The following is a 13495-nucleotide window of genomic DNA, read 5'->3' as shown; positions in this document are numbered from 1 at the left end:
ACCTCCCATCTCAGAGCCTTTGTACTGGCTGATCCCTCTGCCTGGAATATTTTTACCCAAAATAACTGTGTCGTTTTCTCTCACCTTCAAACCTTCCAAGTCTTTTCTCAAATGTCACCTCTATGAGCCCTACTCTGACCACTCGTTTTAAACAAACCTGTGACACATGCCCCCTGCCCCACACTCTCCCTCTTCCTACCATACTCCACATTCTTCCTTTCCAGAGCACTCACCATTTTCTAAACGCTATTTAATATCTATTTCTTATTCTCTATTTCTCCCAACTCAAATGTGAGTTCTTTGTTGGCTCACTGAGAAATCCCAAGTGCCTAGAACAGTGCCTGGCACACAATCAGGCGCTCAAATATTCCTTATAAGGAATTAAACAAATGTAATTCCTTGTAAGAAAATTAGGAGTCTTAATTTGGTAAGATCTTTACAAAATACAGACTCTAAACTCTAATAAAAATAAGAACGATTGCCCTGAAGATGAAAAACCGACTCCAGAATGTTTTATCCATCCATCAATCTAGTATTTACTGTCTGTCCACCATGTCAGGGGTTGGGGGATCTAACAGTCTGAGCTCACAGTCTATAAGGGAAGATAAAACTCAGATAAATAACTCAGACAATGTGGCAGAATGTGGCAATGTGGGGCTGTAATGCAAATTCAGGTCGGCTAAGGTTAAGGCCAGTGTTCTCTCTCACCACAGTCATGCCACCAATTACTAACTATTCTAAAAAACCATCCCTTGAAATAGCAAAGATAGGAGAAAAATGCAGGTACCACAATAATGAAAATAAGTAAATTAATGGATATAAATTCAATGTGCTATTATAAAAGGACTACTAATAATTATAAAAACACAGAAAACCTTTTCTTTAGTGGGGAGAATGCATGTTATAAACAAATCTATGATACCAGTAAGTATGGATATATTTATTCAGTAAGCACTAACTGAACACTGACAACGGGCAGGCACACTCTCCTTTGTGCTAGGGGCAATCCATGGAAGAGTGATGTACAACCTTGGCCCCCGAGGGGCTCACATATGAGAAACAACCGGGAGAGAACTTAGGAAAACCTAAACAGGCAATGTATTATGGTAGTAGACCCCGTGGGAATAGTTTTCCCTCAAGTTTTTTTCCTTTGTAACTGCTGTAGTTAAATAGTATCAGCAGGAAAAAGTTAAAAAAAGCAGGACAAAGTACCCAATTCTGTCAGGTGCAAAAATGAATTTAAAAAATTAAAAGGGCCTTTGGGGCCCATATTGTGTTCTTTAAAAAAAATTTTTTTTTAACGTTTATTCAGTTTTTGAGAGAGAGAGAGAGAGAGAGAGAGAGAGCCAGCATGAGTGGGGGAGGGGAAAAGAGAGAGGGAGACACAGAATCTGAAGCAGGCTCCAGGCTCCGGGCCATCAGCACAGAGCCTGACGCAGGGCTCGAACTCACGAACTGTGAGATCATGACCTGAGCTGAGGTTGGCCGCTTAACTGACTGAGCCACCCAGGTGCTCCCATATTGTGTTCTTTAAATACCATTTCCCAGTAAATGAACCAAGGTTATTCTGAGGAGTCGCTGATCCCGGGTCTGTAGCAAGAAATCTACAAGATGAGCCAGACAGCAAGAAACTTCATGAAATACCTAGAGCCACTGTCCCTAAGCTATAACATCGTATGGCCCCTTTTCTGTGAAGAAGCTTAGCAGGCAAATCTAACTCCAACCAATCTGTAGCTCCTATGCAGGAGGCCTGGGGAGTAGAAGGGTCAACCGTTCTGCCTTTACTGGAGGTAACTGGCCTCTCCCAGTCTCATCGACCACCCAACTGCTGCTGTTGGGCACACCAGCTACTACTTCTACTTTATGCAGCTGAATTCCTATATCTCAGACGTCTCAGAAAACTTTACTTGTACTACTGAATGCAACATACGTGCCTGTGAGCAGGACTTTCGGGCCTATACACCAGGATTTATCTATTCAGGTGCACCTTTCCCTTCCAAATTGAGTTGTACTTAGTTCAGCAGCAGAGTCATTGGTTAAATCATCCTGGAACCTGGGTCTGGTTGTTTTAGATCTATGGCTTGTTTCCACCCAGGATGGTATCATCTAGCTTCAAAAATCACCTAATTCATCAGATCCGACAGCAAAGGATGGAAGTTAACTGCCACTATGAATGAAAAGAATAAGCTGAAGGGTCCAGAGGCAATGTCTGGAAAGAAAAAAAAAAAAAAACGCTCCAGAAATGGTCTGTACCATGGCAGAGCCCCTGTGAGGAGGAGTGAGTGGGGGGCCTCCCAAGTCAACTTTCAGTTAAGAGGCTGCTCTCACTGGGATGTTGAGTCTGGCCAGTTCAGTGGTACCCACCCCACCACTTCTCTCGGCGACTTACCTGAATACAGGCCCCTGTCTTCACCTTGCACAGGCTGCAAACTAAGGCCCATCGGCTGGGTGGAATGTGGGACACCTTGGTGATTGGTTCCATCCTCTCAGGACAAGCAATGCTGACCTATAAATAAAACACCACCATAAGGCAGAGGCACCAAGGCATTCCAGAAGTACCTTTCACAAGCCACAAATGATGTTATGTGACGCTCAGGCCATCAAGACAATGAGGTGGGCCACATCTCTTAAGGTTACTATGGAACCAAGAATAAATAAAACCTGTCTCTAGCCACTGCTCAGACCTCTGATCATTTCCAGTAATGGACATGACTCATATAGAGAATGAGAGGGCAGGAGTGGAGGCTAGGCATGGTTACCTTAATGAATCCAAGATACATATCTACACTTTACTTAGGGACCAAAGAAAGCCACTAAGGAAAGGAATTAAAATTCACAAAATCTAGCATCTATTGTCTGTTAGAGATGGTGCCACATGCCTCGTTTTGTCATTTAATCAACTGAGGATGAAAAACAGGCAGTGACAAGCCTTTCAGTTCGGTTTATAAAGAATCATGGTATTGTTGCAAAGTCGCAGCAATCTGTGTAATGAAGAGGTCGCAGCACGTAAGTAGGAAGGATGAGGATGGTAACATTTTCAAACCATGGTCTTTTAAATCATGTAACCATCATCAGTTTGCTCTACTGTCTCAGCCAAAGTAGCTTCAAAGCGAAATTAGTCTTTGGGAGAGTGCTGAAAGGAAAGAATGCTTTAACAAAAGATGGAAAACATTTTTTTCCATATGAAACAAGGGGTCAAACAACTTCTGCTAAAAAGTGTTCTCCCTCTCGCTTACAAATGTGTACGGGAGTTTCCAAGAGAGATACAACTTTAAAAAGTGAAGGACTTTGAATAAGGCTGGTTAAACTAGTACAAGTTCTACCCACATCCAGAAACTAATAGTAGAAAGATCACAGAGATCTTGAGCAGCCCAAAAGGTACTAAAAACAACCATAATAAACAATGTCAACAGGTAAGACAGCTTCCTTCCTTCCTTTTTCTTTCCCTTTCTTTCTTTTCTTTTCTTTTTTCTTTTCTTTCTATATTTTAGAGACAGCGAGAATGTGAGCAGGGGAGGGGGGCAGAGGGAAAGAGAGAATCCCAAGCAGGCCATGCTCAGCGTGGAGCACAATGCAGGGCTTGATCCTACAACCCTGGGATCATGACCTGAGCTGAAATCAAGATTGGATGCTCAACCGACTGAGCCACCCAGGAGCCCCAGCTCCTTTTATTTTTAAAGGACTCTTCCTGAGTCATGTTCTAGACTCTTATATGGTGAGAGCGCCTGCTCTATTAGTTGGGACATCTGCTGCTGGAGACCAGTCACTCTCAGGCCAGAAACCTGAGAGTTCATGTCAGTCTATGAGCTGGACATTCTTAGTAAGAAAAAGGAACCATTATCCAAATATTAAAAAAAATACTTATTCCTATATCCATAAGAATACTGTAGTATTTATCGAGGACTTTCAGTTTAACTATGTGACTCTAAGCTCAATTGTTAGATAGTTAACTCCCCTGGAACTGTCATTAACAAGAATAAAGCCAGGGAAGTTTGTTTATTTTTTTATTTGATTTTTTGAAGTAATCTCTACACCCAACGTGGGCCTCGAACTTATAACCTGGAAATCAAGAGTCGTATTCTCTACTCACTGGGCCAGCCAGGTGCCAGGAAGTTTTAAGGGAGAATGAATTACTGATACAGTATCATCAGCTTTCCCATGAACTGAATTCTAAAGTCTCTCTTGTTTTGCAGTTAACAAATGTGCTGGCTTGGATAGGGGTTGGGGAAAGAGGATGTGCGTGGGATGTTTAAACGGGTTAAAAAAAAAAGAGCAGCCATAAGTAAGAAGAAGTAATTTTTGGAAGCCCTTTTTAATCAATTTAGTGAGCACACAGCCTCTTATGAAATATCAGCAACTGAAGGACCAGATTAAATAGTTAGGGATGGAGTTCTGAACAAAGAGGCTCTTAGACAAATGTTGAGTCTAAGCTCTGAAAACAGCTTCAAAAATCAGGGGCGCCTGGGTGGCTCACTTGGTTGATTTCTGCTCAGGTCATGATCCCAGGGTCATGGGACCAAGCCCCGCACTGGGCTCCATGCTGACCATGGAGCTTGCTTAAGATTCTCTCCCTCTCTCTCTCTCTCCCCTCGCCCCTCTATTCTACTCGTGCTCCCTCTCTTTAATAAAAAAAAAACAACATTAAAAAAAGGCTTCAAAAATCAAAGGGCAACCATCATAGTGGGCAAAAGAGGTAATGCTCACTTCATCCAGAATAACCTAAAACTGGAAACAACGGAAGTGTCCATTAAAGGAGAATGGATAAATAAATCATGGTAGATCAATGCAACAGAATACTCCTCAGCAAGAAACAAATGAGTACTGATCCATACCACAACATGGAGTGCTAGGCAGACAGGAAAGAGTGCATACTGTATGATTCCATTTACATGAAATTCAAAAACAGATTAATCTATAGTGATAGTAATCAAAATGGTAATAGGGACCCAAATGGGGACTGGAAAGCAGGTATGAGGGATCCTTCTGGGGTGCTCTATGTCTACTTCTGAGGTGTTCCTCGTCTTGGTCTGGGCTGTGGTTACAGATATGTGTAAAAGTCATGAAACTGTACACTTAGTATTTGGTATTTTAAGTGTAAGGTGCACCTTAAAAAAATCTGCTCCTATCCTGGCTCTCTTCTCATACAAACTCATTCACTACCACTGGTGGCACCATCTATAAATTAATCAGCGTGGGCTTCCATGCTCACATGCATCCAAGAAGGGCGTGAGAGAGCTCAAGTGGAAGCATTATCACCTCAGGAGCAGGAGCAGGAATGAAGCATCTCCATGAAGCCTGAGTCGGCCTGAATGCCGTGGGAAACAGGTGCACCTGGAGCAAATGGGCTCAAGCCCGGATGAGTCTTACCTCTGGAATCCACAGGGCACAGCTGACATGAGCCCATTTAGTCCCTGTCCTGGTAGTCTTCATGGCCCCACCTCTCTTTGGACATAACAGACACTGTGGATGAATGCCAAGGACACAGGAACGACACAGCCAGCTGCCTTCCGGGACCTTGAGGATGCCGTAGCAGGCCTGGAGGCACGAGCAGGAGAGGGGAGAATGGTTAGCATCTTTTCAGCAGGGCTGATGTCTGCTCTGGTGCAGTCACAGAGTACTCTCTGCTTTTAGGAGAAAGGCAAATAAGGCGCCAAAAGCTCATATCCAGGATTTAGTAATTTTAAAACACTTAAAAAAAAAAAGGCACCTTCCAGCATCTAAGATCAGCATGTCTGTCTATGAGAACTGACTTTAGGGACAGTAGAGTAAGACTAGAAGGAAATACATACAAAAAGGCTGGCCCAACTGCTACTGAGTTTGGGGATTACATACTTCTTTTCTTTTCTGCCTCTGTTTTCTAAAGCTTCTTCAAAATTATGTATTATGCTTAGTCATACACTAACGGAATAACTTCTACATGTCATGTACTGTTGTAATCAAGAAAAAAGTGCTGAAAAAGAAACAGAATGAAACTTTTGTGGAGCAAATGAGCTAATGCTTCAAGAGCCTAACAGAGCCTGGTGTATAAAAAGCACTCAGCAAATCACAGCATTTACTTGCTTGGGTTGAAGAAAAACGGACTTGTGAATGAATCCTGAATTGAAGAGAATATTAGACTAATCACAATACTCCATAGAGTTCTAGAAGCTGCTTCAAATCCTTCATGGAATGAATTTGGACAAATAAATGAACTACTGGTGGGGGAGGGGGGGTTAGTTTGGAAAACATTCTAGATTTCCTTTTTTACTACCTCCAATCTCGCCCGCCCATCCTTCCCCTCTTTACTGCTCTACTCTCACCATTGAAGACTAAACCTGGGGGGCCTCCTGGATCCCCATGTGGCCTGGCAAACTTTCCACCGCTGACTGATTCACCATGGCAACTTCAAAATCTGTACGTACCCCAGGAGGTTCACCCATAGCTCGGATTCAGGTTCCAACAGTTACTATCGTGTTACCCCTCAACTGGCTCCTTTTCCAAACTCTCTCTATCCATATCACCACCATGCTTCCCAGCTTCCAGATCCAAAATTCCTGTACTCATATTATCCACTTCCTTTCATCCACTGTCCCTGGGGCATACCAGTCCTCCCTACAGAGTGGCCCTTGGGCTCTGACCTTCCTCTCCATCCCCACCACAACTGCTCCATCCAAGTCCTTATCATGTTATGCCTGAATTGATTTATTCCTAAATTCTCTTCCACCCCCTTCACACCTTCAATCCTTCTTCTATTTGGCTGCCATATTCTTCTTACTAAAACAAAGATTTCATACCATTGCACAGCAACAAACCCTCTAGAAATTCCTTCTGTTCTCACCCCCAACCCTGATCTAAATTATGGGTTGGCAAACTACTACCTGAGGCCTGTTTTGTTAAGGCCAACAAGCTAAGAATGGTTTTCGTATTTTTAGAGCAATGTTGTTTGTTTGTTTGTTTGTTTTTAAATATGTCTGAGAACAAACTGAGGGTTGATGGGGGTGGGAGGGAGGGGAGGGTGGGTGATGGGTATTGAGGAGAGCACATTTTTTGGGATGAGCACTGGGTGTTGTATGGAAACCAATTTGACAATAAATTTCATATTATAAATAAATAAATAAATAAATAAATAAATAAATAAATAAAATAATCTTAAAAAAAAAAAGAATATGTAACAGAGACTGTATGCGGCCCTCAAAGTCTAAAATATTTACCATATGGCCCTTCAAAGAAAAAGTCTGCCGGCCCCTGATCTAAAGCCTGGTGCTCCTCACCTCACTTCTCAGGTCATAGAGCCCCTTGTGTCTTCTCCACTTCTTGACCCTTGCCCTCTACTCAACATGGTTTCCCTCACCAAGTACGTGGCGGCATCGTGTAGTCTTCCCGACTCTAGCTGTTATGTTTTATCTCCTCAGTGAGACTCTAAGGTCACTGGGGGGTAGGTCTTTTATCACCAGTTTATCTGGAATGCTTTCTATGCTGAGGTCGAATAGGTGGTTTGGTAGAACAAATTAATTTGGATCAATAACTGAGGCTGAATTCCAACCAGGCTGCTCTTCCAACAGTAGGGCATCATTTTATAAGGCTCCTAGCCGTCAGAGCTTTTCTTTCTCTGAGGTCCAGAATGTTTGCCAGGAAATGAAAGCAAGTTTCTTCCCTAAAAGAGAGCCTCTTACAGACCAGCAAAAGAAAAACCAGTGGTTCTAGGGATCCCCTTTATCTCCTGGTCCTTTTATTGGGCAGAAAATCATTTACTGAGCCCTTGTATATACTTATTCATGGCCATAGGATCATAAAAGCTTGTACTGCATAGCAGTGGCTCTCAAGTTTTTCCAGACTACAAAATGGTAAAGGGTGGATTCTCCTGAGAAAACTGCACACGTGCACAGACATATGTGTTACATACAGTTTCAGGGGGTTAATAAACTCAGTGCCAAATGTATATATGACAGATCTAAAAACTATGAGCATAAACTTCAGGCAAATTAATTTAGGCCTTGGTTTGAGTGTTCAATACCTGGGCTAAAAACCAAAAAATGGAACATACAAAGGGACTCGGAATGGTCCTGATTTTCACATTTTTAAAGTTAAAACCTCAAGTCTATTGATGTAACCCTCTCTTCTAAAGTACTGACACAAGTGTATTAAAGTGGCATAGGAACAAACATTTGACATAATATGGTGGCGGTAAAGAAAAAAAAATTATGTTTAAAAAATAGAGATGTCAACATATCCCTGATTCTATTAAGGAGTAAACCAAATCTTCCAAATCATTTTAAGTCACTTTTCAGTCAACAGAGGGAGCTCTAACCTCAGTATCTCTTCAGAATTCAAGTGAATATACTCACTTTGGAAGAATCTCTTTTATATGAAACTTTGTGTGGCACCAGCATTCAACTTTTTTTTTACATTTTTATTTATTTTTGAGGGACAGAGAGAGACAGAGCACATGTGGGGAAGGAGCAGACAGAGAATGAGACGCAGAATCCGAAGCAGGCTCCAGGCTCTGAGCTGTCAGCACAGAGCCCGACGCGGGGCTCGAATTCACAAACCGTGAGATCATGACCTGAGCCGAAGTCGGATGCTTAACCGACTGAGCCACCCAGGCGCCCCAACAACATTCAGCTTTAATACATACCAGCTTATATCCTGCAAGGCCTGGCCAGGTGTTATTGTCATCACTTTCTACGTGAGGAAAGGGCATCATTTATAGTCATTACTGGATATATTTTCAAAACAGATAAAATAATCTTTGAGGAGAATTATTAGGCTACATTCGTTTTTTAGTCAAAGAATCTGAAAATAATTCCTTAGTGTTTGTCCCTACTGTGAAGGATAAATACAGAAAATATACACAGATGACCTTTGTACTATTTTCCCTTCAAGCCTACTATAGATCCACAATCATTTATCTAAATGATTAGATTCAGGGTGAGAAACATCAGGAAATTCAAAACTGGTCAGATCTTAGGAAAGTATTAAGTACATATATGGTATATTACCTAACTCCCAATGGGACCAGGGGCAGTACCGTATTCTCAAATACATTAATATTTCTCTAGCAAACTATATGAGCATTTATGCAAAATGGGATAAACAGTATAAATAGCCTCATATTGGGTGAGTTCTAGTATTGCCCCAAGTCAGTTCTGGTGCTAAACTTAAGCAAAATCTAGCAGTTTTCAGAGCTTTAAAAATTTTTGGAACTACAGAGGAAGGACTGTGGACTTGAACTATCAGATACTTATGTTCATACTTAAACGATACTTCCTTTCTCACTAAAGGTGTGACATAAATGCCAATAACTGGTAGAGTGAAGGTAAATTTTTGAAATGAACTCTTTTAAAGGAAACAAGCAAAATGAAGAAAAAGACCCAACTGGGTCACAGAATAATTGAGTACCTTCTAATGCAGAGGGTTAGGTTAGGTGGCCCAGGCAATTAAAGTCTTAAGCCCTGTTTTCCCTCGATCTCCTGTGTTATCTAATCTATCTACCTACCTTGTCTATCTTCCTCCCTTCTTTCCTTCCATCCTTCCTTCCCTCTTTCCTTCAGTCCTTCCTTCCTTCCTTCCTTCCTTCCTTCCTTCCTTCCTTCCTTCCTTCCTTCCTTCCTTCCTTCCTTTTTAAGTAATCTCTAATGCCCAACATGGAACTTGAACTCGTACTCGTAACCCCGAGATCAAGAGTCACATGCTCTACCAACTGAGCCGGCCGGGTGCCCCAGTGCATTACTTAATCTTTTTAGTCATTTTGTAGCCAGAGTGGTCTTTCTAAAATACAACTCATAGCCTTCAGGGGTGACAGGACAAAACCAAAGTTCCCTAGTTTGTCAGCAAGGGCCTGTCACTCGTGGCCCTTGTAATCCCTCTGTGCTGTAGCTCTCCATCCTCCCCTGCTCCACCCAACCACTCTCTGCAGCTCTGAACAGCTCAGAGTTGCCTCTGATACACTGTGCCCACTCCCACTACCCTGCCTGAATGTGTTCGCCTCTCTGCCTGAACACGCACTGCTGCTGTATGTGGCATTTAGATTCAGCTTGGATGCCACCTCTTGGAAGTTGTCCCTGATCTCCATCCCTCCCATGCACTTACACGGCAGCATGGAACTTCTGTCTACAAAAACACCTGGCGTATTGTGCTAACTGGGCAGTTTCCATGTAGCCTCTACACCAGACTCTGATAACCCTGGGAGCAAAGGCCATGTCTGCCTCTTCATCACTGACTGAGTCTTCAGCATGTGGCGTAAGTCCTGGCACATGGATGATGCTGCATACCTATTCGCTAGATAAATTAATGAAATCAATGAGATACACAACAGGTTCAGAAGAGTGAAAAATCACTTAGGGTAGGGGCGTTCACGACAAGACTTAAACTAGATCTTGGAAGATACATAGATTTTTCATAGATGGAGGTAGGAGAAAGCATTTTAAGTTGGGGTGTGGCTGAAACATGGAGACAGGACGGTGTCAGGAATAGTCATCACTGCCCCCCTTAAGTAACCTTATTTTGCTGGAGGATAGGGATTATGGGAGGAAGAAAAGGAAAGAGCCAAAAAGAATGTTGATATCATCACCATCATCATCATCATTAATAATTAATTAAGAAGGCATTATGGTAGAAAGGATGACAAATAACTGTCAACCAACTCGAAGAGCTTGGGTAAAGTCATTTCATCTCTCCTGGTATTATCCGTAAAACTGAGGAGTGGGATAGTTTTTTGCAGTCCTAAAATTCTATGATCTTTAGAAGTGTATTGGACTCAGCTTCCTGGGGGTTCTTTATCAGGAGGACTGGAGAGGGCTCTGGGTGCTAGCAAAAAGAGTCTGTACTTCCAGCTGTAGGAAGTGTAAACTCACCAAGGTTACTGACCATGCAGGGATTCCAAGGCAGAAGAGAGACTCCCGGGCAGCAGCAAGGAGACTCCCCAGGGGACGGTGAAAGTATCAAACGAGGCAATCTCAACAGCATGGGTATGAGGGGACACGAAAAAGATCTGGGTTTAGCCCCCTGGGGTAAAGTTAGTAAGTCAGTCACCTTGGGGATCACAAGTATTGTTTCTAAAGGAATTACTGAAGAACAGCCAGGCCAAATCTTTGTTTTCCCCCTTAAATGCAAACTGCTACCCAGATATGGGTGCTGGAGACCATCACTGAGTTTCAGAAAGGCTGACCGTGGGGAGGCGGTGGTCTCCACTCTCACTAACCTGATGTACACAGATGTTACACTTATCACAGAACACCATATCATTCCCTTCTTCACTGTCTGGAGACCGGCACACATCACAGATCACATCTTCATCATACTCTATGCCTAGCCCTTCCTCTGTCTCAATAGCATGGTTCATATTTTCATGGCAATGGCGTTCCAGGACTTCTACTGTCTTTTCCATAAGATTCTCATCAACTGGCCCACAACCTGCACAGAAATACAAACAATCAATCAACCCATCAGTCAGCTGTCATTCCCAAATCACCTACTGTGAGCCCGGTGCAAGGATGGAGGGATTCTAAAAGATAAAACCACCTCTTCCCTGATCTAAAACAACCAGATTTCAAAGAATCTTTTACTAGAGCTATTCTAATATTTACCTATCATCACGTATTAGTGTTTGACACATGAAAGGAGAAATACATTTCACCACATTCCTTGTAAGATGTATTACTGACTCTTTCAGTTTTCTGTCTACATCCTAACCAGTCTCCTCCTAAATCTGTTTTCTCTTATTCCCACTGAGGGAGAAGTTCCTACTGAGCTTTGTAATTTTGAACACTTTAATTTACAGCATAATAAGATAATTAGGATCACATAACTGTTTGGACATAAATAATAATTCATTCTTAGCAAATGAGTCCCATCTAATGATTATATGAAGAAATTTTCACATAAAAAGGTATTAAGTCATAAAAGAAAATTCTAGGTTCTGTAAATGTCATTGTACATATGAAACATTTTGTTTTTCAAGCCCGACTTTTAAAAATATCCAATAATATTTTCCAACGGCAAACTATATATATAAAATAAACCTATTAGCATCCACAAAGGTCTAGCTGTAAATTCTGAAATTACCTTTTTTTGCCTCTTGATTCCTTTTCCTTCTATACTTTTAATTAAATAAAACTTTTAATTAAATAAAACCAACTTAATAAACCCAACTAAAAGATTCATATGGTGGATAGTGGCAACAACTAAACATACTTCTTTCTGGGGAGACTAATGATTTAGTGAGAGCACATATATATTTAACAGCTTGTAAACTCAGGAACAATTCTGACAATGATTCAAACAAATTTACCCAAGTGTTCTACTTCATTTGTAATATAAGCTATACTAAGAGACTCTGGAATTGCAAACAACCTTTTTAGTGTCATAGCTACTTATGAAAGCAAAAACCACCTAGGTAGTATGTTTCATTTTTCCAGCCAAGACAAATCACACACTTTTTTTTTTCCTGGCGTGGAGGAGGATATTCCACTTGACCCCATATTGGTTACGTAAACTTTGACAAGTTATTTATCCTCTTCAGGGCTTAGTTTCCTTATCTATAAAATAAGGACAATAATATAAACTCACTGATTTCTTGTGAGACTGAGATGAGGTAATGTTTGTACACTGCTTAGTATAGTGCCTGCTATGTAGTAAGCACTCAATTTTTAAAATTCCTTAATCTGAACCAAAAAATATGCTTAATTTAATGTTGGTTTTACAAGTTTATTTTAAGCTTTTATAAGCCTCACTACAGTATCATTTACTCCAAAGAGTAAGACTTGAGATAAGGCAATCCTTTTTTAAAATTCTTCCAAGCCTAAATGCAATGTGGTGTCTTGGATGGGATCCTGGAACAGAAAAAGATCATTAGTGGAAGAACTGATGAAACCTCAATAAAGTCTAGAATTTAGATGATAGTAATGTACCTGTGTTGGTTCCTTAGCTTTGACAAATGTACTATGGGCAAGTGAGACATTGTTCACATTAGGGGAAACTGAAACTGCGTGAGGGGTACACGGCAACTGTATTACGTCTACAACTTTTCTGTAAATCTAAAACTATTCTAAAGTAAAAAAAGGCCATAAAAAATCATCCAAAGGGAATTAACTGCAAAACACCAAAGGGACCTCGTCATCAGGTGGTGTCATGCCGAAGGCAGGCCTGGAATGATCATAATGTATATAGATGTCATACGGTTCCTAAGCACAACCGCACGCTGAACCGTCAATCCACTCGATTAAGCTCTCATACTCTGACTTACCCCCTCTGTCAGTCTTTCATTCTCTTCCCTTTGTGGTTCTCACCCTAAACTGACACCCATTCTCTCCTTTTGGAAGGCAGAGCAAGAGAAGACATACAGTAAAAAGTTTTCAAAAGCAAGAAGTACTGGTTGCTGACAGAATAACTGCCACCATCATGCCAAACCGGATGTAATACGATGTTAAGTTTTTATTCACATGCATTCAGACGCCAACCTCAAAAGAAAGAAAAAAAGGGGAGGGAGGGAAGAAAAGGAGAACTGCTGATCCTTGTT

The 13495-nt window shown here is 41.5% G+C and overlaps 1 protein-coding gene across 7 annotated transcripts in view; it reads right to left on the bottom strand.

Moving 5' to 3' along the window:
• JADE3 (jade family PHD finger 3) overlaps window positions 1-13495 on the bottom strand; it is a 134303-nt gene that overhangs the window by 16729 nt on the left and 104079 nt on the right. For all 7 annotated transcript variants that reach the window (XR_006213406.1, XM_042974266.1, XM_042974268.1 and 4 more), the window contains 3 exons: window positions 11180-11391; window positions 5368-5535; window positions 2390-2506 (listed from right to left, as the gene is read on the bottom strand). Coding sequence is in view for 6 of the 7 variants with exons in the window: in XM_042974266.1 (XP_042830200.1) it covers window positions 2390-2506; window positions 5368-5535; window positions 11180-11391 (497 nt within the window). In the remaining variant the exon portion in view is untranslated. The remainder of the gene's footprint in view (window positions 1-2389; window positions 2507-5367; window positions 5536-11179; window positions 11392-13495) is intronic.

This window comes from Panthera tigris, chromosome X (assembly GCF_018350195.1).
Source record: "Panthera tigris isolate Pti1 chromosome X, P.tigris_Pti1_mat1.1, whole genome shotgun sequence".
Lineage (NCBI taxonomy): Eukaryota > Metazoa > Chordata > Mammalia > Carnivora > Felidae > Panthera > Panthera tigris.
Note: the sequence above shows the minus strand (reverse complement) of the source record. Positions and strands in the feature narration are given on the sequence as shown.